Here is a 27,474-nt window from a genome sequence, read left to right as displayed (position 1 = left end):
TAATACCGATGCTGGACAATCCCATGATTATCTAGAAATTGTGTGTGTGTGCATGTATGTGTGTGTATGTATATAACTGTAATAGCAAATGAACTTCAATAATAAGTATTTTCACGAGTGGGCAAAATAGAAGTGGGAGCAGCAGTGACTTCCAATTTCCTGCTGGCGCCTCCATTGACTTTACAAATGGGAAGATGGCAGGGAGCATTGGAAATCATAATGATGTGACTATGGGTATACTGCAACGGCCACAATTTTGCAAATAAAACTGGTCTGAATATTGTGAACATTTCAATTCTGCAGAGTAATGGCTCCTGGATTTTTTAATGCCATATTTAAGATAGTGGTGCAGGAAGCCAACTAGGCCACGCCCACCATGGCCATGCACATCCAGCAACCAGGCAGAGACCCTCTTGCTAAAATTTTTGAAGTCCACCCCTGGGCATGCCCTATGAAGTTCACTGGATTTATTCCTAGATAAATAGACATCGAGAGCCAATTTGTTGCAGTAGTGAAGGCATCAGGCAAGAAATCAGAAACCAGGAGTTCTAGTTCTGCCTTAAGCACAAAACAAGCTGGGTGACCTTGGACTGGTCACACTCTCTTAGGAAAGAGGCAACGGGGCAAAACCACTTCTGAAAAAGCTGCCAAGAAAACTGCAGGGATTTGTCCTGGCAGTCTTGAAGAATTGGACAGGATTGAGCAGAAGAACAAAAACGTATCAGATGATTGGCATAATATTTTATAATCGAGGAAAAAATTGATATTGAGGAATCACTTCTGCTTTCACAGCTCTCTTATCTGATGCCCCCTTTCTCTGCCTTCATGCCTTCTGTTTGCTATGTTCATTCTTCCTCTTTGTGCAGATTTAAATATTTGGCACTCTGCTGAATGAAATCAAAAGGAATACGTCCACGGTAATTTCCCCTGGCCAAATTAATCACAAGTTTATGATTCATGTCCAACTGAATTTGATGCCGGCTCCAGAAGGTAGTCCGAACATCTGCAGAACATCTAGTCAGGGAAGGTAGTTTTGAGTGTTTAGCCATTCTTGTTTTATTTATTTATTTATTTATTTATTTATTTATTTATTTTATAATTTAATTTCTATACCGCCCTTCTCCCGAAGGACTCAGGGCAGTTTACAGCCACATTAAAACATAATAATACAAAATATAAATGACAGATTTAAAATTTAAAACGAAATATTTAATAGGCCAATTCACTAAAATGGTCCTAGACAGATAAAACCCTTTAAAATTTAAAATTATAATAAATAAATTAATTAAAATGCACTAAGGCTAGTCCCGCACGATTGAATAATAAAGTCTTCAATTCCTGCTTGAAGGTTCGGAGGTCGGGGAGTTGGCCTAACCCCGGAGGTAACTCGTTCCAAAGGGCCGGTGCTGCCACAGAGAAGGCTCTCCCCCTGGGGGCCACCAACCGACACACAGGTCGTTGGGAGGCTATCGGTGGCAGAAGGCGGTCTCGTAGATAACCCGGTCCTAAGCCATGGAGCGCTTTGAAGGTGGTCACTAGCACCTTGAATTGCACCCGGAAGGCTACCGGCAGCCAGTGCAGGCCACGCAGGATAGGTGTTATATGGGAGCAACGTGGTGCTCCCTCTATTACCCGCGCAGCCGCATTCTGGACTAGCTGGAGCCTCGTGGTGCTCTTCAAGGGGAGCCCCATGTAGAGAGCATTGCAATAGTCCAGGCGAGAAGTGACGAGGGCGTGAGTGACCGTGCGTAAGGAGTCCCGGTCAAGGAAGGGGCTCAACTGGCAAATCAGGCGAACCTGATAAAATGTTCCCCTGGCGACGGCCATCAAATGTTCTTCTAGGGACAGCCGATCGTCCAGGAGAATTTATTTACAAAACATACATGGCCGCTGATCTCATAATAAGGATTCTAAAAGGCTCATAACAACCAATGAAAAAGAGAAAAGCAACTCCTTTCCACCAGACGCTATACCTTTAGGCAGCCTCCCTGCTCAATCCCCATCCTAGCCCAAAGCTTGATGGAAAATCCAGAACTTTATGACTTTATGATTAACAGACGGCTAAAAAGGTGGGACGTGATTCCAAGGGACTGAGATGATTCCTGAGAAGGAACCAAACTGCCATCTTGCTAAAGCAAAACTACTGTGGCATAGGTAGAGGCAATATGTATCCAGTCTTGGATTCTGATGGAATCAGAATTCAAAACTTTGTTGACAAAGAAAGAAAGCTGGGTCCAAATGCATTTAACGAGGAAAAAAAGAATAACAAGAGTTGGAAGGGACCTTGGAGGTCTTCTAGTCCAACCCCCTGCTTAGGCAGCAAACCCTACACTACTTCAGACCAATGATTGTCCAATTTCTTCTTAAAAACTTCCAGTGTTGGAGCATTTACAACTTCTGCAGGCAAGTTGCTCCACTGATTAATTGTTCTCACTGTCAGGAAATTTCTCCTTAGTTCTTGGTTGCTTCTCGCCTTGATTAGAACCCATTGCTTCTTGTCCTGCCCTCAGGTGCTTTGGAGAATAGCTTGACTCCCTCTTCTTTGTGGCAGCCCCTGAGATATTGGAAGACTGCTATCATGTCTCCCCTAGTCCTTCTTTTCATTAAACTAGACATACCCAGTTCCAGCAACCATTGTTTATATGTTTTAGCCTTCAGTCCCCTAATGATCTTTCTCTTTCTAGAGTTTCACCATCTTTTTTACATTGTGGCGACCAAACCTAGATGCAGTAATCTAAGTGTGGCCTTACTAAGGCATTATAAAGGAAGGGGAAAGTCTGATGCTTCCCAAAGCAAATCAGTTTGGTCAATGTTGTTATACCCCAAATTTTCCTGTCCAAATAGACTTTTGATCAGGCAAATTAATGGACATCAAGACACATATAGGATATGGTAAAGTATAAACAAAAACTCATGACTCTTAACATGTCACCTGAAAAAAAAGCCAGATTAATAAAATACAGATAGCATTATAACAAATTGATTTGTTTCCTGCATCACACAAAGGCCTACTGTGCATTTTGGTTGATTTTGGCTTAGTATGTTGGATGAACCAAACCATATCATGGTTGAAACAAACCATAGCTTATTGGCAAACCCAGCCTTAAGTGTATGCTGCGAATGCTATTTTGAGATTCCAGAATTACTGTGGAATTAAATGAAATAGTTTATAGTTGTAGCTTATAATTATATTTGTAATTGTGGTGTAATTATATCAAATTTTTATAATTATAAATGTTAAAATATTATGCTCCACTTCAAAATATCATTCTTGATAGGGGAAGCAGTATAAACATCAATTAAATAGAACATTTATTGGGGGGGGGTGACATTTGTCTATAATTTCAGATATATAATAAAAAAGCAGCTCATATAACTTTAGAAAGCAACATGAACGAATTTTGCTACAGTAGCTCAGACAGTATCATGAATTTCAGAGTAACCTAAAGAAAGAGACAGAAAACAATTTCAAACATATTCATAGAAAAAAATTCTCAAGCTGAGCATATTTATCACAGCATGGTCAAATTCTTCTATTGACTGTACTCGTGTTGAAAGCAAGGACCTGGGTAACTCTTCATCTGCATGTTAAACCAAACTATGTTTAACATGGTTTATTAAATCAACCACAGCAGCAGGGATTGGACAATTTCATGGGTTCACGTACTATCATCTGCACTTAAAAAAAATAGGATAGCTGCGTATTAATAATTGCTATTAATATTAAAGTTAATAAAACGCTTTTTCATCGTGTATTTTATGTCCCATTAGAAACTGCATTAATAGCTCACTGGCAGCCATGCCAAAGCAGACTCAGATTGGGCATCTCTGAACTAAACCAATCAATTGCTTCACAAACCAGACCACTGTTCCCACACGTATACTTCAGAATTGGCTGTTGAAATCGTGTTTCTCATTAACCAATCCAGTGATAAATTGTTTTATGATACCTTACTCTTCACTAAAAGATAATAACATAGAAGGAACTAAATTCACATTATTGCTTGGTCAAGGACAGTATTATGTGTGTGCTGTGGAAGCTAATTTGTCCTTGAATGGAGTAGTGATGAGGCTTTAGTTCAGTGGTGAAATCCAAACTTTTTAACTATCGGTTCTGTGGGCGTGGCTTGGTGGGCATGGTGTGGCTTAGTGGGCGTGGCAGGGGAAGGATACTTCCAAATTTCCATTCCCACCCCACTCCAAGGGAAGGATACTGCAAAATCTCCATTTCCACACCACTCCAGGGGAAGGATACTGCAAAATCCCCATTCCCTCCCCATTCCTGGGGGAAGGATATTGCAAAATCCCCATTCCCTCCCCACTCCTAGGGGAAGGATATTGCAAAATCCCCATTCCCACCCCACTCCAGGGGATGGATACTGCAAAATTCCCATTCCCACCCCACTCCAGGGGAAGGATATTGCAGAATCTCCATTCCCACTCCACTCTGGGGCCAGCCAGAGATGGTATTTGCCAGTTCTCTGAACTGCTCAAAATTTCCTCTACCGGTTCTCCAGAACCTGTCAGAATCAGCTGGATTTCACCACTGCTTTAGTTCATAAAACGTGTGCATGTGTATACACACACTCACAACACACACAAACATGCTTATACACAAACCTTTGCAGGGTGACCAGCATCTTTGTTTTTAGGAGTTGCTATAAATCAGAAAAGATGCCCTGCAAGATGTAACATCCATTCAGAAGGTCTAAAAGACAATATATAATCTACCTTTGCATTTTGCATTTGATCCGTACTTTGATTACAATTGACTTGATGTACACATAATGCTGACCCATCAAGTCTATTTATTGCACAAGGGAAACTTTAATATTAATGGCTGGCTTACACATTAAAGCAAAACCAAAACCATCCCATTGTAGATTTATACTGGTCTGTTATCCGGCAGTCTTTTGACACTTAAAACAGTTGGTTGTTGTTTTTTTAATTATGCCATCATTCCAGGTGAAATTGTAAAATGGACCGTAGTTCAGAAAGTTTCAGTCTATAATAAATGTATTTATTTGGTGTATGGCAGTCTGTCCTATAATAATAAAATCTATAATAAATGTACAAATGGTACAAAACTTTTCAAATGGTACAAAATATTGGCTTAGGTTTAACAAATTCAAAAAAATGGTTTTCTCAGGCTAATTCATATCCACCAACCTTTCATTCCATAAGCCCAAAGGAATCAGAGATCCCCATTCTGACTCATGTATTTTGCACAATTGTGTGTTGGAATCCCAACAGTGTTTTGAACAATGAAAAAAACCCCTTGCTTCTGCTCTTCAACTGGCTTTAAATGCAGCAGAACTATTAATCACCTTAGGGTGATTATGCCCATCTTCAGAGCAAAAAATATCCCAACCACATACCGAAGTCTCCCCCTGTCCCATGCTCTCCTTGTTGATGGGCCGCTTAACCTGAAGAATGACAATCCGTAATCAAGGAAAAATGCTGTAATTTATTGCTCTCCCCCACCCCCACCCCCGCCTCCACGCGACACATATAAATTCTAAGTTGTGCAAAGTGGATTTAAGAGAAGAATTTGCAGCTGTCTCTTTAAGAGCCGAACACTGTCCTGTAAGTGAGCTGTTATAAGGGCAGGTAAGCTGATGCGCTTGGATTAAATGATCTGGCAGCCAGGCAGAAGGAAGCAACCCACATAATGACAGGCCATAACTGCTGGGGATACAGCCAGAAAGATGGTAGGTGATTTGCACAACCCTTCCCCTTCTCTCTCTCTCTCTCTCTTTTCTGCATCCCATCTTTTCTGCCACTCAATATAGTTATATTGTACTACTGTGGCAAAATGCCACAGGGAACGAAAGGGTTAACTTTTAAGCAGCTTTTTTACATTATCGTTGGGTCAAAATATTATCCGATTTATAATTTTTTTTGTAACGTCTGGGGGACGTTTGGAGTTTTTGTTCAGGTTTTTTTTTTATTATTATTATTATTAGGAAATCAATACTCCGAAGCTGTAGTCCCTTTACTGAACTGGGGTCCTTTTTCTATCGGCTTTTCCAAATACCGAAACCCATTCAAAAGATGCTAGCAAGCAATGCTGATCAAACATTATTCTTGTATGCAAAAGCAAACCGGAGGAAAAAAAGCCGATAGAACAACGGGTACTCCAACGCTGATGAAGGAATAGGTTACATTTTTAAAATAAGGCATCAGCCCCGCAAGCGGTTTGGCCCGGAAGAGGAGTGACCTTAGTCCCTTACCATTAGAAGCGACTACGTATACCATTAGTCTTAAGAATGCAACTACTTCAGGTAGGGGATGGTAGGAGATGGCAAGAGAGTGTTGGAAGAGTAACTATATCTGATGGCTTCGGGGCAGGGGTAAAATGCTACCGGATCGGACCGGATCGCGCGATCCGGTAGCGATCACGGCCGGTAGTTCGGCGATCCGGTAGCGATGGTGGAGTGAAGCTCCACCCACCCGCCCCGGGTGTCATTACTTCCTGGTTTTAACCAGGAAGTAATGTGTTTTTTACCTTCTGTGCATGCGCAGAAGGTTTTGCGCATGAGCAGGTCTGCGTGCGCATTTGACCCACACGGTGTGTGTGCTCCCGAGCCGGTAAGGAAGATATGTAGATTTCACCCCTGCTTCAGGAGTAATTGAGGATACTGATCCAAGGGACTGGCCTGATTTTTAAATTCTAAATTTTAAATTTTAAATTTTTTCAATTGTAATTTTATTGGGTATTTTATATGGTCAATTGGACGGTTTTAATTTTGGCCTTTTATTGAATAAGTTTTTTAATTGTTATTTTAGTGTGTATATAAATTGTTTTAAATGTAGGCTGTATATCGCCCTGAGTCCTTCGGGAGAAGGGTGGTATAAAAGTTTAATTAAATAAATAAAATAAAATAAATAAGGTTGAAGAGAGGTTTCAGTCAGTAACTGAGTTCTGCACATGGATTTGTTCTTTGTGGCTTATCTCAGACCAGTTGAGTGATCAAGGGGGAAAGATCTAGCCTGATGATGTTACCTAGTTTGAGTAATGAAAGCTCTGCAAGAAAACAACCAAGCTCAGAGACCACCACCAAGGACCCCTCAGTCAGTTCATTAACCAACTAGGTAACATCATCAGTGCATAGGTCACCATACGCATTGATGAGTATGACCTAGTTGGTAACAATAGCTATAGCACTTAGACTTATATACCGCTTCACAGTGCTTTACAGCCCCCTTGTAAGCGGTTTATAGAGTCAGCCCATTGCCCCCAACAATCTGGGTCATACTCATGGTCTTACCCACCTCGGAAGGATGGAAGGCTGAGTCAACCTTGAGCCTGGTGAGATTTGAATTGCCCAAATTGCAGGCAGCCGGCAGGCAGCAGAAGTAGCATGCAGTACTGCACTCCAACCACTGCGCCACCATGGCTCAACAACACGTGTGCAAGCAAACAACCAAGCTCAGGAGACACCAAGGACCCCTCATTTCAACCCTGAGCTACAAATATTCTCCTTTATTGGGGGGAAAAGATTGTCAAACTCAGGGGTCCGCAACCTTAAACACTCAGAGAGCCATCTGGACCCATTTCCCACAGAAAACACCGGGAACCACAAAAACCTGAATGGGCGTGGCCAACTCAATGTCACTCCCTTTCACCAGTCACATGACCCCCTAGCCACACCTACCCAGCTGGTCATTAGGGCAGAGAACCGGCTGTTAAAAAACACCGGAAACCACAAAATCCTTTTGACATCTCCATTTTATGACTTTTCTTGCCACATTTAAGTGACACATTGCACTTGTTAAATTAGTAACAGGGTTGTTAAGTGAATCTGGCTTCCCCAGGGTCAGAAAGTCACAAAAGGTTATCAGAGAGCCCGGGGACATTGCAACCATCATAAATACGAATCTCTTATCAAGCATCTGAATATAAATCACGTGACTTTGGGGATGCTGCCCTGGTTGTAAGTGTGAAAAATGGTCGTAAGTCACTTTTTTCAGTGTTGTTGTAACTTTGAACGGTCACTAAATGAACTGTTGTAAGTTGAGGGCTGGCTGTACTGAAACTCATCCCAAACCAGGCAAAAGGAGATAATGATTCTCGTTAATTTAGTGGTTGTTTTAGCAGTGAGCATATTACGTTGATGAATTGCACGGTAGATCTATGTCTCTGCCAAAGATATCACTATCAGCTTTATCAGATGTAATCACAAATAGCTTTATGGTTTGCACTCTTGAACAAGCAGAAGTCCAACTCTGCCTTAAAAGTAGGTGCTGTTTATCACCATCTGACTGCGGCTGATCTCCATAAATCTCTCCCTCCTGACATCTCTTGCCCCAATTCCAAATTTTTTCACAGGAAATGCCAGGAGTTGCGGCTGTAACTTTCCTAAGCTAAGAATCCCCCTCCTGAACTTGCAAATGTTTTGCTAACGTGACCTCCTCAACGAAAGAATTCTCTGCTAATGGGTCAACTTTAAAATGACTAGGAGGACTCCAAACATGTAGGGGAAGAAGAGGAACAAGTTTTGTGATTTTGAAAGGCATTCTTAGCTGTTCTTTCTTTCTCCCCAAAGGACCTTCTCTATGGTATAAGTCTTATCCCATTGCCCAAGGCAGCCGTCAATCTCCAATCGATATCATCTCCACGCAAGCGATCTATGACCCCAGTTTGAAGCCTCTCCATATTTCCTATGAATCGGATTCATCTCTTGGTATCTCCAACAATGGACATTCCGTCATGGTGGATTTCAAGGATGTAGATGACAAAACAGGTGAGCCAGAGTTTATTGATTTTGAAAACTTTCACCCTCACACACACACACACACACAGAGGTGGGTTTCAGGTGGTTTTGACCAGTTCTGGAGAACCGGTAGTGGAAATTTTGAGTAGTTCGGAGAACCGGTAGTAAAAATTCTGACTGCCCCCGCCCCCATCTATTCTCTGCCTTCCAAGTCCCAGCTGATTGGGAGTGTCTTATCCCACTCCTCCGCTGACGGCAGGGTCAGGGAAATCCGAATCAGGCTTGCCTCTGCAGCTCTGCCCAAAGTCCTAGCAAAGTCCTCAGAGCAGGCAGGAGACCAGTAAGTGACTTCAGCAAGATAAGTTCGACTTTGCCTGACTCAGAGACTGCCAGAAAGCAGATCCTTTATATAGGCCATGGGGTGTGGCTCCATGACTCAGCACTCATTAAGGCCTGCCCCTCCCTTCCTTCTGTTGCCTCCGCCTATCCAGTCTTCTGATGCGAGGGTCACTCCAATCAGCAGCTGTTGGAAATAAACTTTCCTCAGGCTCACATGCTGTGGAGGAGGGGGAGGGGGAGGGGTCTAGCTGCTCCGTTTGCATGGAGCCAGGGCTGGGGCTGGGGGGTGCTCCCTCCTCTGCAGCCTGCTTGGGCATGGAGCCAGGGCTGGGGCCGGGAGGACATTCTTCAGCGTTCGGAAGCAGATAAGCAGACCCCGGCTGCGGTGAGAGCGGGCAAGACACAACAGGGAGGAAATGGGGATTTTGAAGTAACCTTCCCCTGGAGTGGGTGGGAATGGAGATTTTACAGTATCCTCCCCCTGTCACGCCCACCAAGCCACACCCACCAAGCCACGTCACGCCCACTAAGCCACACCCACAGAACCGATAGTAAAAAAATTTTGAAACCCACCACTGACAGACAGACACACCCCCTGTAGCTTTTTACACAAGATATAATCTATGACTAGCATGAAATGAACCTAAGAAACAGTGATGGCTCCAAGATTAGTGGGAATTCCAGCGATCATTCAGAAATGTATTCCATCTTTAGGGCCACTCAGATGGAACCGATACGCAGAATTGGAAAGATGCTCAAGCATCTTGAGAATGAGCTAATACATCAAAAGCCTCTTTTGAAAGGGGAAAAACTGCAGATCTCAGCACAGCATTAAGACTTTGGTGCCCTTGAAAGGCACTAAAATAGATGACTTGGCACACATTTCAGCCAGCGCATTTCAGCCCCGGCAGTTAAAATAATTTTGGACTTTGGAATTGGGCACCTGGAAGGCAGGGCTTCTGTGGATGACCCTGGGTGTTATCCAGGGGTGAAATGCTCCCGGTTCGGACCGGAACGCCCGATCTGGTAGCGATGGCAGCGGGTGTTTCAGAGAACCGATAGCAAAAATCCCTGCCCCCACCCATGCACAGCTGAGCCATGCGATCAGCAGAGGTTTTTTTTTTTTAACTTTTAAAAGTATTTTTTTTCTTCGCCCAAAAAAATGCTTTTAAAGTAAAAAAAAAAGCCTCTGATGATCGCGCGGCTCAGCTGGGATCATCAGAGGCTTTTAAAAGCATTTTTTCAGCAGGTAATCCATCCTCACCTGGAGCTTTCCCTAACTTTATTTTTTGTATAACTCCATTAATCTCATCTTGTGTTATATCTTCTTCCATCAATTCTTTATATGTTTGATCAATTTTCACCACATATTTTTCTAAATAACTTTGCAATTTTCCCCGATTAACTGGTTTCTTTGAATATAAATTCTGAAAAAAATTTCTAACCACTTCACATTTCTCTAATTTTTTATAACATCTTATGCCTTTATCATCTATCAAAGCTCCAATTTCTCTCTTCTCTCTTTTATTTTTCGCCATCTTTGCCAATAACTTAGAGTTTCTGTTACTAAATTCAAAAAAATTCCTATTTAAATATCTCAAATTTCTTTTTACCAACTCTGTATCCTCTTCTATCATTTTATTTCTTAACATATTAAGCTCCTCAAGAATTTTTTTCTTTAGTAAGCAAAAATTGATTTTCTAATTCTTTAATCTGATTTTTATCCCTTTCCATTTTAATTTTAAAAGCATTTTTTCTACAACCTTTTCAGCTGAAGAGGTTGTAAAACGATCCCAGCTGAGTTGCCTGATTGTCAGAGGCTTTTTTTCTTTTAAAGGCAAAAAGAATGCTTTTAAAAGAAAAGAAAAGCCTCTGACGATCAGGCAACTCAGCTGGGATTCAGAGGAGTTTTTAAAAGCATTTTTACAACCTCTTGGCGAAGAGGTTGTAGAAAAATGCTTTTAAAGTAAAAAAAAAAGCCTCTGATGATCGCGCGGCTCAGCTGGGATCATCAGAGGCTTTTAAAAGCATTTTTTCAGCAGGTAATCCATCCTCACCTGGAGCTTTCCCTAACTTTATTTTTTGTATAACTCCATTAATCTCATCTTGTGTTATATCTTCTTCCATCAATTCTTTATATGTTTGATCAATTTTCACCACATATTTTTCTAAATAACTTTGCAATTTTCCCCGATTAACTGGTTTCTTTGAATATAAATTCTGAAAAAAATTTCTAACCACTTCACATTTCTCTAATTTTTTATAACATCTTATGCCTTTATCATCTATCAAAGCTCCAATTTCTCTCTTCTCTCTTTTATTTTTCGCCATCTTTGCCAATAACTTAGAGTTTCTGTTACTAAATTCAAAAAAAATCCTATTTAAATATCTCAAATTTCTTTTTACCAACTCTATATCCTCTTCTATCATTTTATTTCTTAACATATTAAGCTCCTCAAGAATTTTTTTTTCTTTAGTAAGCAAAAATTGATTTTCCAATTCTTTAATCTGATTTTTATCCCTTTCCATTTTAATTTTAAAAGCATTTTTTCTACAACCTTTTCAGCTGAAGAGGTTGTAAAACGATCCCAGCTGAGTTGCCTGATTGTCAGAGGCTTTTTTTTTCTTTTAAAGGCAAAAAAAAATGCTTTTAAAAGAAAAGAAAAGCCTCTGACGATCAGGCAACTCAGCTGGGATTTTCAGAGGAGCCTTTTAAAAGCATTTTTTACAACCTCTTCGGGCGAAGAGGTTGTAGAAAAAATGCTTTTAAAAGTAAAAAAAAAAAAAAGCTGGCCACGCCCACCCAGTCACATTACCCCACCACCACCAAGCCACGGCCACTGAACCGGTAGTAACAAATTTTACATTTCACCCCTGGTGTTATCCGCATTTGTTTCAAAGAAGGTAAGACATCATTACAACATTTATGGCTGTGGTGTGAAACCAGACAATTGTTACATACTCAGTAAACTCTGGTTAAGCGAAGTGGCTTAATTTGACATGTGAGCCAGTCAAGGTGTTTTTGGAGCGTAAGACAGAGAAATGCACTTGACTATATGGAACTCTCTGGGGTTTTTTGGGAGGCAAAACCTACCATTTTGAAAAGGGACCGTTTTTGTTTCTCCTTGTAAACTGCTGTGCGTTGTAAATAAAACTGTAAATCTAGAAAGTGTCCATCTGGTCTTCCTTACAGAAACTTTCTTATTGTAATCCCTTTAGTTTTTCACTTTCTGGTTGTTGTTTTTTCCCAAGTCCGTTTTTGACGCCTGGCGACTGCCTGGGCTAGTTCCTGCAATTTTCCTGGCAATTGATTTTGGAAGCGGTTTTCCATTGCCTATTTTGTAGGGCTGAATTAAAAGGACTGGAACTAAGGTCACCCAGCTGATTTTGTGCCTAAGGTGGGACTAGAACCAGGCCTGGGATTCAGCCGGTTTGTACCGGTTCGGGAGAACTGGATGTTAATTTTAATCTGCTTTGCTGAATCGGTTGTTCCAAGAACTGACTGACCCCGCCCATCCCTCCCCTCCCGTCCCAGGAGTCTCCACGCGGCCTGTTTTGGATGCCAGGTAAGTGTAGGGCACGCGCAGAGGCTCTGGGAGAGTGAAAAATGGGCCGACCGGAAGTCTGGAACGGCCCTCTTTCCAGCCACCGGAGGGCCTCCGATGCCCAGGGGAGACCATTTTTGCTCTCCTGGAGGCTCCAGGAAAGCCTCTGGAGCCTGGGGAGGGTGAAAAACAGGCCTACCGGAAGTACCGGAAGTCTGGAAACAGTTCACCCTCCTGGAGGCTCGAAGAAAGCCTCCAGAGCCTGGGGAGGGCGAAAATGCCCTGAGTAAACCACACTCCCATGACCACGCCCAGCCAGCAACTGGGGAGCAAACTGGTTGCTGAAATTTTTCAATCCCACCCCTGACTAGAACTCAGGGTCTCGCAGTTTCTAACCTGATGCCTTAATCACTACAGCCACCTGCCCTTTTGTCGTCTGCCTTTGGCCAGTGAAGATGGGAAGAAAGGAATACATGGTTGTTACTACTCCTAACAGAACATCTATCCATTCCTGCTTTCTTTTTGGGTTCCAGCTATCAGTGGAGGCCCCTTGGAAAACCCTTATAGGCTGAAACAATTCCATTTTCACTGGGGGACAAGCCAAAAGTCTGGATCCGAGCATACCATAAATGGGAAATCTTTCCCTTGCGAGGTGAGTTATTATCAACGTTGACAAGAGCAAAACTGTGCACAAAATAAAGCTTAAAGGAGATGGAGCATCTGTGGACTTTCAGATTAGCCAAAAAGTGCTGAATGGTCTCCAGATTTTTAAAAGCAAAGCTTTGTGCCTGGCATAGATACGCGATTATCTAAAAATAAAGTTATTTAAATAGTTCTGTATAAAAATGGGACCTGGAGGCTTGTCCTTTATCCTACATCATTTAGCAAGAATGTGGAAAACAGCAAATAGCCAATTTAAAAAAAGTTAATTTCACACAAGTAAAATTTCACAGGACACATTATGCTTTGTTTAACCACGGTTTATTGACCATTTGCTGGGTTCACACATGCATATTCATAAATTATGGTTTGGAAAGTATAGTAGTTAGATTCACTTAATATATTAAGCCACATGTAAGCAAACTGCATTTATGTTGTCAGACCTCTCCTTCCTGAATCTGTTTTGGATATTGTTTTTTTTTTAGGACTTAATTTCCCATTAAATGTTAATATCCTGCAAATCTTCTTGTTCCTTTATTTTTCCTCTATGTGAATCCAGTTGCTACAAAAAGATTTAGCGGCAGTCACTGATCTAAGCTCATAATTTTAATTCACATATATGCAGTGGTGGGATTCAGCCGGTTCGCACCTATTCGGGAAAACCGGTTGTTAACTTTCAAAGCAGTTCGGAAGAACGGTTGTTGGAAGAAATCTTATTTTGTTTTTTTCCACTTTACAGGGCTAATCCTGTAAGGAAGGCAGGAAGGAAACATTCTGGTGGTGTTTCTAGCCTAATCTTTATTGCCCTGCTTACAGAAAGCAGAAACTGCCTCTCTGGTTAATCCTTATTACATTGTAACAGCTAAGGCGAAACGCCCATCAATGTAACATTGAGTTGGCCATGCCACATGGTCACATGACCATTGAGCCACGCCTACCCAGCTGGTCATTAGGGGAGAGAACCAGTTGCTAAATCATTTGAATCCCACCACTGCATATATGGATATCTAGAGCAGTGTTTCTCAGCGATGGCGACTTTAAGATGTGTGAACAACTCCCAGAATTCCCCAAGGAGTAGCTGGCTGGGGAAATGGCTGCTCTAGAACACTTTTCTAAAGCTGAAGTTTCCTTAGCATTTTCCCCTGGCTTTCTGGTAAAAATACAACTATCTGCCAATGTTATTGGACCTTCCAAAAATTCGACTTTTTTTTTGGTACAAAGCAATACATTCAGCTCAGTGGTGGGTTTCAAATTTTTTTACTACCGGTTCTGAGGGTGTGGCTTGGTGGGCGTGGCAGGGGAAGGAAACTGTAAAATCTCCATTCCCACCCCACTCCTGGGGGAAGGTTACTGTAAAATCCTCATTCCCTCCCCAATCCAGGGGAAGGTTACTGCAAAATCCCCAATTCCTCCCGATCGGCTGGGACATACTGGCAGCCAGTATGACAATGGCATTAAATAATCTGATCTTGGTTCATGATGGATGTGGTCAGTGGTGGGTTTCAAATTTTTTTACTACCGGTTCTGAGGGTGTGGCTTGGTGGGCGTGGCAGGGGAAGGAAACCGTTAAATCTCCATTCCCACCCCACTCCTGGGGGAAGGTTACTGTAAAATCCCCAATTCCTCCTGATCGGCTGGGACATACTGGCAGCCAGTATGACAATGGCATTAAATAATCTGATCTTGGTTCATTATGGATGTGGTCAGTGGTGGGTTTCAAATTTTTTTACTACCGGTTCTGAGGGTGTGGCTTGGTGGCCGTGGCAGGGAAAGGATACTCCATTCTCATCCCATTCCAGGGGAAGGTTACTGCAAAATCCCCATTTCCTCTGGGACTCGGAAGGCAAAGAATAGATGGGGGCGGGGCCAGTCAGAGGTGATATTTACCAGTTCTCCGAACTACTCAAAATTTCCGCTACTGGTTCTTCAGAACTGGTCAGAACCTGCTGAAACCCACCTCTGATTCAACTCACCTGCTTCATGTGGTCCAGGATAGGAAGAATAAGACCTTGCTCGTTTATGTTTCGGATAACGGCATTGTCTGGTTCTCCTCCCAAGCTCCATTTAGTTCACTGGAATGCCAAGAAATACACGACGTTTGGAGAAGCTGTAGCTGCCCCAGATGGCCTTGCAGTGATTGGGGTTTTCTTAGAGGTGAGAGCCTCTGCATCTTGTATGTGTCATATGCTTATCACCCATCAACACATGCTGTACCGCAAGGGTGTCCAAGACTTGTGGACTTCAACTCCCAGAATTCTGAAACTGAAGTCCATGGAACGTAAAGTTGCCACGATTGGACACCCCAGATATACAGCATTTGAGGTCACATCTTTATTTATTTATTTATTTATTTAAACTTTATTTATTTAAACTTAAATTTATTTAATCTTTCCTTTGCCATCACATGATTGGTTGGTTGGTTGTTATTTTTTCTCAATATGCTAAGTAAGGTCAGTTCTTCTGGTTTGAAAATCCTGGCTTATGGCTTGCATTAAGTAAAAAAAAAAAAGCATAGTGCGCTCTCTTCAGCAAACCATCATAAAGCACATAGTAAAGGTAAAGGTTTCCCTCGCACATACGTGCTAGTCGTTGCCGATTGTAGGGGGCGGTGCTCATCTCCGTTTCAAAGCCGAAGAGCCAGCGCTGTCCAAAGACGTCTCCGTGGTCATGTGGCCGGCATGACTCAACGCCAAAGGCGCACGGAACGCTGTGACCTTCCCACCAAAGGTGGTCCCTATTTTTTCTACTTGCATTTTTACATGCTTTCGAAACTGCTAGGTTGGCAGAAGCTGGGACAAGTATTGGGAGCTCACTCCATTACACAGCAGCACTAGGGATTCGAACCACTGAGCTGCTTACCTTTCGATCGACAAGCTCAACATCCTAGCCCCTGAGCCACCGCGTCCCTATGAAGCACATAGCTTAACACAAAAGGTGAACAGTATCAAGGTGAAAGGATAGACAACCGCAAGGCTGCAAATCCAGAAGAATGCAGATCAGTGGTGGATTTCAAAAAATTTTACTACTGTGGCTTGGTGGGCATGGTGTGGCTTGGTGGGCGTGGCTTGGTGGGGATCGCAGGAGAAGGATACTGTAAAATTTCCATTCCCTCCTGAATCCAAGAGAAAGTTACTGTAAAATCCCCATTTTCTCCCAATCAGCTGGGACTTGGGAGGCAGAGAATAGATGGGGGAGGGGCCAGTCAGAATTTTTATTACCGGTTCTCCGAACTACTCAAAATTTCCGCTACCGGTTCTCCAGAACTGGTCAGAACCTGCTGAAACCCACCTCTGATCCAGATAATAAAATATTTCCAACCTACACATTTTTATTAAAAGGTGCAGTGCAGCTCACAACTGTTCATAAAATCCGTTAGTTGGAAAAGGGGGATGCCAGGCTCCTGCTGAAATTTGTGGTCCTATCAGTTTACATGAGTCTTCTACAGCAGTGGTCACCAACAGGTGGTCCACGAGAAAATTTTGGTGGTCCGCAGAAAAATTATTTGCATTTTTTAATATTGCACTAAATCAGGGGTCCTCAAACTATGACCCCTGGGCCGGATATATGCAATGAACATTTGTGTTGCTGCAGAGAGTCTCCCCCTTTGTGGTCTTTTTGTGTGGGTTGGAGGGGGCCAGAAATTCCCACTTGGGATCTGCTTTGGCTTCCTGGTGTGGGGCTTTGGGCGAAGGCTGGAGGGAAGCGCCGCTGGTGGCGAAGAGCCAGAGGGCCTTGTTCCAGTGAGACTGCATCATGGTCTGGAACTGGCTGACCATCTCAGCCCGCTGAGCCTCCAGGCGCCAGTACCTGGCCTTGCACTCCCACAGGTCTTCCCTCTGTTTGGAAAGCCTATGCTCGTAGTCCTCAGTGAGGTGCTTCTGCTGAGCCTCCTTCTCAGCCAGATCCAATTTGAACTGAGCCAGCTGTTTTGCCAACTCTTAGCTCCCAACAAATGCTTCCTGTTGGGGCACTAAGGAGCCCGAGCGGGGAGACGAGAAGTGGCTGGGAGGGGAGGAGCAAGTAGAGCCTGATGAGGCACCCCTCGACGTGAGTGACATTGAGTTGGCCACGCCCACCCAGCACATGACCACCTAGCCACGCCCATCCAGCCAGTCATTAAGCAGATCATATTAGTGATCTGCGGGATTTAAAATTATGAATTTAGTGGGTCCCTGAAGCCCGAAAGATTGGGGAGCCCTCTTCTACAGTGTCTGCAATGCTATGAGTTTCTCTGTGTGAAGACATGAACAGGCTTTCCATCTTGAAAATGTACACCAGGAGGCAATCAAGTCTGAAAGGATATTTTATTTACTTATTTTATCAAATAATAGGTGTGTTTTGATTGATATTCCACCATTTCGGTAGGGTACAACTCAAAGTGGGGTACCTAATGGTCTCTCCTCCTACTTTTTCCCAGGTAAACAAAACCGGGAAGTGAACTGGGTTAGGAGAGAGTAGTGACAAAACTATGGGTTTGCACAAGAGGAATATGAGTGAATGAGTTAGTGTCATTTTAGGCACACCGCCCTCAGAAAATCATTCCAGGCTCAGGGAAAAGAAAAAGGAAGATGTGATCATATACTCATCCCCTTCTCTTTTATTATAACCTCTTTTTAGTGTTTCTAAAAAAACTGAATGGTTTCAGTAATGGGTAGAGCAGAAGTCTACAAGCCACAGACTGAAGAAATTATGAACTTACTCTGTATTGTAATTGCCTCATATTGTACCTTCTCTGGCCTTTAGGTTGGAGAAGAACATACTACTATGAACCGATTGACTGACGCCTTCTATATGGTCAAATTTAAAGTAAGTTTTCAAAATAGATGGCTCTTGAATGATATGGACATGAACGTTGACAGTATTTCTTATTGGGTTTTTGTCTCTTATGTTCACCCTTCTTTTATGGACATTTTGAGTCAGTGGTTAGATATGCCTGGGCCTGCAACATCACTGGAAGCGATCCAGATAACCTGTTTCTCCCTGTAGACAAACTCCACCCACTTTCTCAATAGCGGTTGGAATCAAATCAGAACTTCTCTAGAACTTCTAGGCTTCAGAAGGAAGAAGACATCTTCAGAAGGATATCTACTGTCTCCTACAAAACATCATGGTTTCATGTAACGGTCAAATTCAAACAGCATGCTGAGCTGAATGGATGGGTTTCCATCAGGAGTGAAATGTTCCCGGTTCGGACCGGATCGCCTGATCTGGTAGCGATGGCAGCGGGTGGTTCGGAGAACTGGTAGCAAAAATCCCTGCCCCCCACCATGCCCAGCTGAGCTGCGTGATCATCAGAGGTTGTTTTGTTTTTTCACTTTTAAAAGCATTTTTTTCTTTGGCTGAAAAAATGCTTTTAAAAGTAAAAAAAAGGCTCTGATGATCGTGCGGCTCAGCTGGGATCGTCAGAGGCTTTTAAAACCTCTTCCGCCGAAGGGGTTGTAGAAAAAATGCTTTTAAAAGGAAAAAAAAAGTTGGCCATGCCCACCCAGTCACATTACCCCACCACCACCAAGCCACGCCCACAGAACCGGTAGTAACGAATTTTACATTTCACCACTAGTTTCCATTATATTTTGAACTACAAACTATCAACCCTATTTTGGCCTAGTTCAAACTCTCCTGAAGCTTAATATCTAACTTTACAACAGAATTTCAGTGAACCTGATATATGATAGGGAAGAAAGGGAGAGACAAATCACATGAACATATAATGACATTCTGAAGTAGTTATTGGAGTTTTCCTTCTACTGTCTTTCCTCCATATTACTTCTAAGGAAGAAGTAGACAGATGCTACGTTTGTGGCCCTGCCTTCTCCAAGTATGTTTACGGAATCAAATCCAACACACTGCACATCTCTTGCGTATCCCAGAAAGATTCAATTTTGTGATAACAAGAGGAAGGGATATTATACTTGGATTCTGCTGGATATTTTAGACTGAATCCAGAATTAATGCCCTTGGAAGTAACCTATGGAAATCAATTGCGCTTAAGTGAATTATGGAAGTTAAATCCAATTAAACTGTGCAAGCTGTAATATTTATAGAAGTGTGCCATTCTATCTATTTATCTTGATGCTCAAGATTTTATGCACCTGCTTCAAATATTCTTTCATATTTGAAGATCAGTTTTGCATGACATCATAATGCAAAACTGACATCTATAGCATTGGTGGGTGTTGGTTTTTTGGGGGGGCGGGATGTGAATTATATTACATTATTCATGCAAAAAAAACCCCAAGTTTTCTAACTTTTATAAAATTCTTTTAAGCTTGCAGTACAAAAAAAAAATTACAGTGGGCTTCTGGTAAGGAATCTGGTTTGTTTTTTTCTTAGTTCGTTCCATATCACAGATCCATTTTGTGTCTCTTTCGTTTTATTCACCAGTTCAGCATGGAAGTAACTTTTTAGTTCTGTTAGTGCTTTGGGGTTTTTGCTTGTCTCGTTTTTGTTTATTTGTAGTTTCCGAGAGTTTTTTTAAAAAATAATTTTTGTTTGCATCTTTAGTCGTCTCTTGATGATGATGATGATGATGATGTTATCCATTCAGTCCAGGGGTGAAATGCTACCGGTTTGCTCCGGTTCAGGCAAACCAGTAGTTAAAAAATGCTTTAAAAAGTAAAAAAAAAAATGGTTCCGATGATCACAGCTGTGCCACGCGATCGTCGGAACCTTTTTTTTTTTTTTACTTTTTTAAAGCATTTTTTTACTACCGGTTCGGGCAAATAGGTAATAAAAAATGCTTTAAAAAGTTAAAAAAAAAAAGTTGGCCACACCCACCCAGTCACATGACACACCCCACCAAGCCACACCCACAGAACCGGTAGCAAAAAAAATTTGCATTTCACCACTGATTCAATCATGTCTGACTCTTGGTGTTTCTGTCAGCCAGATCTCTCCAAGTCCTCCGATCTTGCACTACTCCTTTGAATTCCTCTATGATCTGACTGGTGTCAGCTTTGAGGGTGTACAGCCATTGTGTCCTTTGGCGGCCTGGTTTCCTTTTACAGCTAACTCTTCCGAACCTACAGTAATTGCTTTCTCCCAGTGAAGCTGTCTCTTAATTTTATTTTATTTTTAAATCCCAAATGTCAAATGTTCTCCTTCCTGTTGAAACTTCTCCTAGGGAACAAAAGCTGAATTCAGCTCTTTCAACCCAAGCACTCTGCTTCCTGCTGGCAAAAAGTACTGGACTTATGCCGGATCTTTGACAACGCCACCTCTTCATGAGAGTGTAACCTGGATAGTACTGAAGGAAGCCATCCAAATATCAGAGAAACAGGTAAATCTTGTGGGTGAGTGATGAGAATCCAGTTGTCCGAGGTTTACGGAAAATATTCTTCCTGGTAGTTATGAGGAGAAAATTATATATATGTGTGTGTGTGTGTGTGTGTGTGTGTGTGTGTGTTGGAAGTGTCTTGGCGACGTTTCACGAAGTCTCATTCGTCATCTTCAGGCTTCAACCGTGCTTCTGGGAGCACAAAGAAGCACGAAGCTGAAGCCTGAAGATGACGAATGAGACTTCATCGAAACGTCGCCAAGACACTTCCAATTTTACACGGGAGAAAACCCGAACAACCAAAGACCTACATACAAACACCCATGAAAACCTCAGAAAATATATATATATATATATATTCGTGCTCCCAGAAGCACGAAGCTGAAGCCTGAAGATGACGAATGAGACTTCGTCGAAATGTCGCCAAGACTTCCAATTTTACGCGGGAGAAAACCCGAATAACCAAAGACCTACATATATATGTACAAAAGTTATTCTCCTGGAAATGCACTTTCAGCAACCAAGCTGCAAAAGGTTTAGGTATCCTATCCAGATAAATGGATTTTTTTTTTCCTCCACGATTTTAAAAATTATCATCATTTTGGAGAGGGATTTATAGGTATGTTTATTTACACGTGGAGACAGGTTCCACTGAAAATCAGCAGAGAATTAACATGGTTAATACAGGTACCATCTTCGACTTACGACCACTGTTGTGACCGAGACCCAAACACAATTCAGGCCTGAACAAACTTATTTTATTAAAACAGCTGAGAATTAATCCATTCTCAGCTTAGTACAGAACAAATTCTTCATAAACAGTCCTTCGGCCTTATCACCAACCTTTGCTGTCTTTGGCAACCTGCCAAAGGCTTTTCATGGCAAAACCCCCACAAAGTTCAAGAGATGCTGACAAAAAGCAATGGAATCAACATTGCTTTTCCACAAAGAACCCAACTGCTCGTTGCTGCTCTTTTAAGCCTTATGGGAGTGGCCAATCATCTTCTGGCCTTATTCCCAAGTCATCCTTTTTGCTTCAGTTGCTCTTGCCTTCTGGCAGCTCTTCTCATGCGTGAACTAGGATCAGGCTCCTCCTGTTCCTCTGCCTCTCTGCTGTCCACCTCTGTGGGCTCCAGAGTCCACGCATCGCTCCCAGATGGCCCTGGCCCCATCTCTTCTCCGATGCAGAGCCCTCATCCAAGCCTTCCTCTGACTCCAGGACTGGCCCATTGTCCTCTCCTCACTGTCTGACTCTGCTGCTGGCGGACCACAACAGACACAAGAAGTCGCGATCACATGACTTCAGGACATTGCAACGATCATAAATATGAGTCAGTTGCCAAGCATCTGAATTTCAATCATGTGACCAAGGGGATAAATCACTGTTTTAGTGCTGTTGTAACTTCCAACAGTCACTAACTGAACTGTTATAAGTTGAGGACTACCTGTATTTGATTTTTCTGGCAAATCGTAGTAGTGTGGTCTTAAAGAGCACTGTGAGATTAAGAAAAGGAGTTGCCCAGTTTTGCATATTTAAAATGTTCTTTATAAAGACCGAAAACCAAAACATTGCAAAGGAGACAGCAGGATATTAAGGTTGCCCACCTACCATTAGCATCCGTAGAATGAACCATTAACATCTGTAGAATGAACTGTACGGAGATGAGCTTCACTCGGCCACAGAACTGTGGCTGAGATGGATTCTATATCTGTTAAATTATTCTCATTATTTCTAAATGTAATCTTTCAGGGAAAAAAGTCCTTTAAACATCAGGTAAGGACTTAAGTTTCGATTGCCATTAAGCTGGGTTACATTGTGTTTCCATTGTAATTGTTTTCCCCTTTACTACAGTACTTAGGCGTTATATACATTTCTTTTTGTGTGTGTTGCTGTATTTCAGATTTAAAAGCATTGTGTGTACATTGTACCAACATGTAGACTTTTTTTTGTATTTCTTTGGTTGCTAGGATGCTTTAATTGTTTAAAATCAAATTTTGCAAATCTGTTGCAAACCCCACTCCCCTCAAATAACACTGGATGGAATAGCCTAGCTATGAAGATGACTGGATGAACAGAACGAAATAAAAAAATGAGGAAAGTGCTCAGTTTTCTTTAGTATGATTTGCTTGTTAGCATAGTTACAGATTGTGTTTCTATCCGTCTTGTGTGCGTTTACAGATGGAGAAATTCAGAAGTCTTCTTTTTACGACAGAGGAAGATGAAAAAATCCCAATGGTGAATAATTTTCGTCCCCCCCAGCCTCTTAAGGGAAGGGTCGTTCGTGCATCCTTCAGGGTATAAAAAGGAGAAGGAAGAACATGAAGAGCGTTTCTAAAATCAGCGGACTTAAAGACTGATTTTCATCCAAGGCTGCAAAATGCAAGATGGTTACAGGACATCTATTGACTTTGACATGATTTCAAGATATCTTGAAAAGCATCCATACCACTCCAGACCTCCACAGAAGAGGCTTAAAAGTACCTGAACCTGCCTGCCTGCCTGCCTGCCTGCCTCCCTCCCTCCCTTCCTTCCTCCCTTCCCTCCTTACCTTCCTTCCTATCTCCCTTCCTTCCTACCTTCCTTCCTTCCTCCCTCCCTTCCTTACCTTCCTTCCTTCCTTCCTTCCTTCCTTCCTTCCTTCCTTCCTTCCTTCCTTCCTTCCTACCTCCCTCCCTCCCTTCTTACCTTCCTTCCTACCTTCCTTCCTACCTTCCTTCTTACCTTCCTTCCTTCCTTCCTTCCTACCTTCCTTCTTCATCTTCCTTACTTTCCTTCCTTCCTTACCTTCCTTCCTACCTTCCTTTCTACCTTCCTTCCTTCCTACCTACCTTACCTTCCTTCTTTACCTTCCTTCCTACCTTCCTTACCCTTCCTTCCTTCCTTCCCTTCCTACCTACCTACCTACCTTCCCTTCCTTCCTACCTTCCTATCTACCTACCTTCCCTTCCTTCCCTCCTTCCTTCCTACCTACCTACCTTCCTTCCTACCTTCCTTCCTCCCCACCCCCGAACTATTGAAAAGTGCAAGTGGTCACCAAGCCTCCCAGCTTGTCTGTGAGGTTCCTTGGATTATGGAAGGACCAGCCTTTTGGAGAACTGAAATCATTTTCTGTTCACATTACCTGTCATCCACTGTAAAAAAAAAATAGTTGGATAATTTAGGAAATCAGAATGAAAAGTCCTTCAATGTTTCTACCTGAAAATTAATGGGTGTTAAAGGGCAATATATTTTTCACAGCCATCACTATTAGCTGCCCTCTGATATGCTTTTATAGCTGCAAAGCCTAAAATAAGCAGTAGAAATTTGTGCTTGACTAAAGCCGTCAATACTTCAATGCTTTGCTCGAACTTCATTGCCCTTCATGCTCTATTTTTCTGCTTCAGACAATCCTTTTTGAAGATGTTCGCCAAGGATAGAGAACCATAGTCCTTCAAAAATGCTGCTTATCTAAAACTCTCAACTTGGTCCTAACCAGCAGGGATAATAGAGAGGGATGCTGTCCGTTTGAAAACCACCCATTCATTCATTCCAGGCCTTTGCAGACCTAGATAGCAATAGCTAACAAAGCTGGAAGGCACCTTGGAGGTCTTCTAGTCCAGGGGTCTCCAACCTTGGTCCCTTTAAGACTTGCGGACTTCAACTCCCAGAGTCCCTCAGCCTTGCTGGCTGAGGGACTCTGGGAGTTGAAGTCCGCAAGTCTTAAAGGGACCAAGGTTGGAGACCCCGACCTATACTATTTCCGATAGATGGCTGTCAAGTCTTTTCTTAAAAGCCTCCAGTATTGGGGCATCCACAAGTTTCAAAGATAATTTGTTCCAGTGGTTAATTGTTCTCACTGTTAGATATGTTCTCCTTACCGTGTTTCCCCAAAAATAAGCCCTCCCCAGAAAATAAGCCCTCCCCAGAAAATAAGCCCTCCCCAAAAATATTTAAACGCATGCGCAGCCAGTCCCCGCCATTTCTTCTGGTTAGGATTAGAGAGACAGAGCTGGAAATCAGGTAAGACGGCAAGAGGAGCCCCGTCTTGCTCCATTTGCCCCAAAATAATAAGACCTCCTCGAAAATAAAGCCAAGCGCTTATTTCGGGGTTCAGAAAAATATAAGACAGGGTCTTATTTTCGGGGAAACACGGTAGTTCTGAGTTGGTTCTCCCTTGGCTAGTTTCCATCCATTGTTTCTTGTCCTACCTAGAGTGCTTGGGTAAGTAAGTTGCCCCCCCCCTTCCTTGTGGCAGCCATGTTTTCTTGAATAAACTTCAAAAATGCCAAGTTTACACATTTCACTGATCAAACCACTAATGATGGTTCTTCAAAATTGACACAGAAACCCATTTTCTTTCTTTCATGTAATGCTCGTGATTTAGTCTAAGCCTTTCCAAACAGTACATGTCATTTATCATTAAATAGCTGAGTTTCTAGAGACCACAAGAGTCGGTTTAGACTCAAACAGTATCTTGAGTTTCCCATTTGCTTAGGTATTGGGGTATTCTCTGTTTATTTTTACAAGACTGGAGAATATCCCAAATTTTCACACCTTTGTTGTAAAGTCACCCTCTGTTGTGACCCAGGCCCAAACAGACTTTATTAGAACAGCGAGAATTAACTCATTCTCAGTGTCGTCCAAACTAAATCAAAGCAAACTCTTCCTAACACAACTCTTCAGTCTTATCACCAGCCTTGCTCTAATTAGGCAAACTGCCAAAGGCCTTTCTTGGCAAAAGTTCAAAAGTAGAAGATGCAGCAAGACAAGGAGCAATTCTATCAACGTTGTTTTCCGGCAAAGAGCCCAAACGCCGTTGCTGGTCTTTTAAGCCTTATGGGAGGAGCCAATCATCTCTTGGCCCTACTCCCAAGTCATCCTCTTTGCTTTAGCAACTCTTGCCTTCTGGCAGCTCTTCTCATGCGTGCATTAGGAACAGGCTCCTCCTGTTCCTCTGCCTCTGGAGGCTCTAGAGTCCACACATCACTCCCAGATGGCCCTGGCCCCATCTCTGCCTCCGACGCAGAGCCCTCATCCGGGCCTTTCCCAGCCTCCAGGACTGGCCCATGTTCTTCTTCAACCTCATCGTTGTCCGACTCCGTTGCCAGCTCTGCAGGCTGCTAGCGGACCACAACATCCTCCCCCAAATCATTTGATAATGCAAATTTTAAATTATAATGCTCGTCACACAGTCAGGGAGAGGTTTGGACTGGATTTGGCACATATGTCCACCTACCAAGTGCTACTCAAGGACCTGTGATAAAGGTTCTTATTTAATAATATTAAAGGTATCATGGTGAGATGTAAGCTGTTCCAAGTAAAGCTGCCTTTTGCGGTTGACTGACGATGATTGTGTCAATACTGACAGCATTCAAGTGCAGCTCCAGATTGTTTTGGCTGCAAAGCACCTATTGGTGCTATTTTTGCTTTCTTTTGCCATAGTCATTCTATTTCAATTGACAGTTTCCTGGTAAAATACATACAAAAATCTTATGGGGGGGGGCAATCCACTTAGGATTAAGGTAAGGTCTCCATGAATTTGGACAGCAAAATGGACATTGCCGATGGATTCCTAGCACATCAGTAGGCTTAGGAGGGTGCAGAGGTTTTGATGCCACCCTATTTATGTTTCCAGGGGAAATACATGGGAAAATCCCATTGGATGGCCAAATCCACTTAGGGTTAGGGTTATGTCTCCATGAATTTGGACAGCAAAATGGACTTCGCCAATGGATTCCTAGCACATTGGTATGCTTAGGAGGGTCCCGAATATACAAGTCCACCCAATCTACATTTCCTAGTAAAATACATGGGAAAATCCCATTGGGGGGCAAATCCACTTAGGGTTAGGGCTTTATGAATTCAGAGAGCAAAATGGACATTGCCAATGGATTTGGAGCCCATGGGTGTGGTTAGGAGAGTGCATGCTTTTAAAGCCTGCCTTATGTAGGTTTCCTGGAAAAATACATGGAAAAATCCCATTGGAGTAAAACCCACTTAGGGTTAGGGTAAGGGCTCCATAGAGGTGGCTCAGTGGTTAAGATACTGAGCTTGTCGATCAAAAGGTCAGAAGTGCAGTGGTTTGAATCCCTAGTGCCATGTAACGGGGTGAGCTCTCATTCCTTGTCCCAGCTTCTGCCAACCTAGCAGTTCGAAAGCACGTAAAAAATGCAAGTAGAAAAATAGGGACCACCTGTGGTGGGAAGGGAACAGCGTTCCGTTCACCTTTGACATTTAGTCATGCCGGCCACATGACCACGGAGACATCTTTGGACAGCGCTGGATCTTTAGCTTTGAAACGGAGATGAGCACAGCCCCCTAGAGTCAGGAACGACTAGCACATATGTGCGAGGGGAACCTTTACCTTTACCTTAAGGGCTCCATGAATTAGGAGAGCAAAATGGAACATTGCCAACGGTTTCTTAGCAAATCAATATGCTTAGGAGGAGTTTTGTATATTGTGATCGTTATCATTCACAGTAGTAGCTGGACTCTTGTAATGACTGAGATTAAATCAAACGTGTCTTGACCTCTTGGAGATCCTTTTCCAAGTATGGTCCAAAATCCACACTGTAGACCTACTCACTCTTTACTACAGACGTTACAACAGCAAGTAGGGCTTTTTAAACCAAATGGCTCTCTGGAGGTTTATAGTCCATCAGCTTTTTAACAGATTATAACCAGTGGTAGGTTTCAAATTTTTTTACTACCGGTTCTGTGGGTTTGGCTTGGTGGGTGTGGCATTGCTTGGTGGGTATAGCAGGGGAAGGATACTGCAAAATCCCCATTTTTTTTTAATTTTTATTTACATTTATATCCCGCCCTTCTCCGAAGACTCAGGGCGGCTTACAGTGTATAAGGCAATAGTCTCATTCTATTTGTATATTTACAAAGTCAACTTATTGCCCCCCCCAACAATCCGGGTCCATTTCCTCCCGATCAGCTGGACTTGGGAGG

At 42.6% G+C, this 27,474-nt stretch overlaps 1 protein-coding gene across 1 annotated transcript; it reads left to right on the top strand.

Moving 5' to 3' along the window:
• Positions 1-8,137: 8,137 nt before the first annotated feature.
• On the top strand, positions 8,138-22,995 carry CA7 (carbonic anhydrase 7). The gene is made up of 7 exons (XM_058155419.1): positions 8,138-8,240; positions 8,550-8,747; positions 13,135-13,253; positions 15,320-15,415; positions 18,005-18,067; positions 20,385-20,540; positions 22,717-22,995. The coding sequence occupies exons 1-7, from the start codon at positions 8,138-8,140 to the stop codon at positions 22,837-22,839; spliced, it is 858 nt and encodes a 285-aa protein (XP_058011402.1). The 3' UTR covers positions 22,840-22,995.
• The last annotated feature ends 4,479 nt before the right edge of the window (positions 22,996-27,474 follow it).

The sequence above is a fragment of the Ahaetulla prasina genome, chromosome 12 (genome assembly GCF_028640845.1).
Source record: "Ahaetulla prasina isolate Xishuangbanna chromosome 12, ASM2864084v1, whole genome shotgun sequence".
Taxonomy (NCBI): domain Eukaryota; kingdom Metazoa; phylum Chordata; class Lepidosauria; order Squamata; family Colubridae; genus Ahaetulla; species Ahaetulla prasina.
Note: the sequence above shows the minus strand (reverse complement) of the source record. Positions and strands in the feature narration are given on the sequence as shown.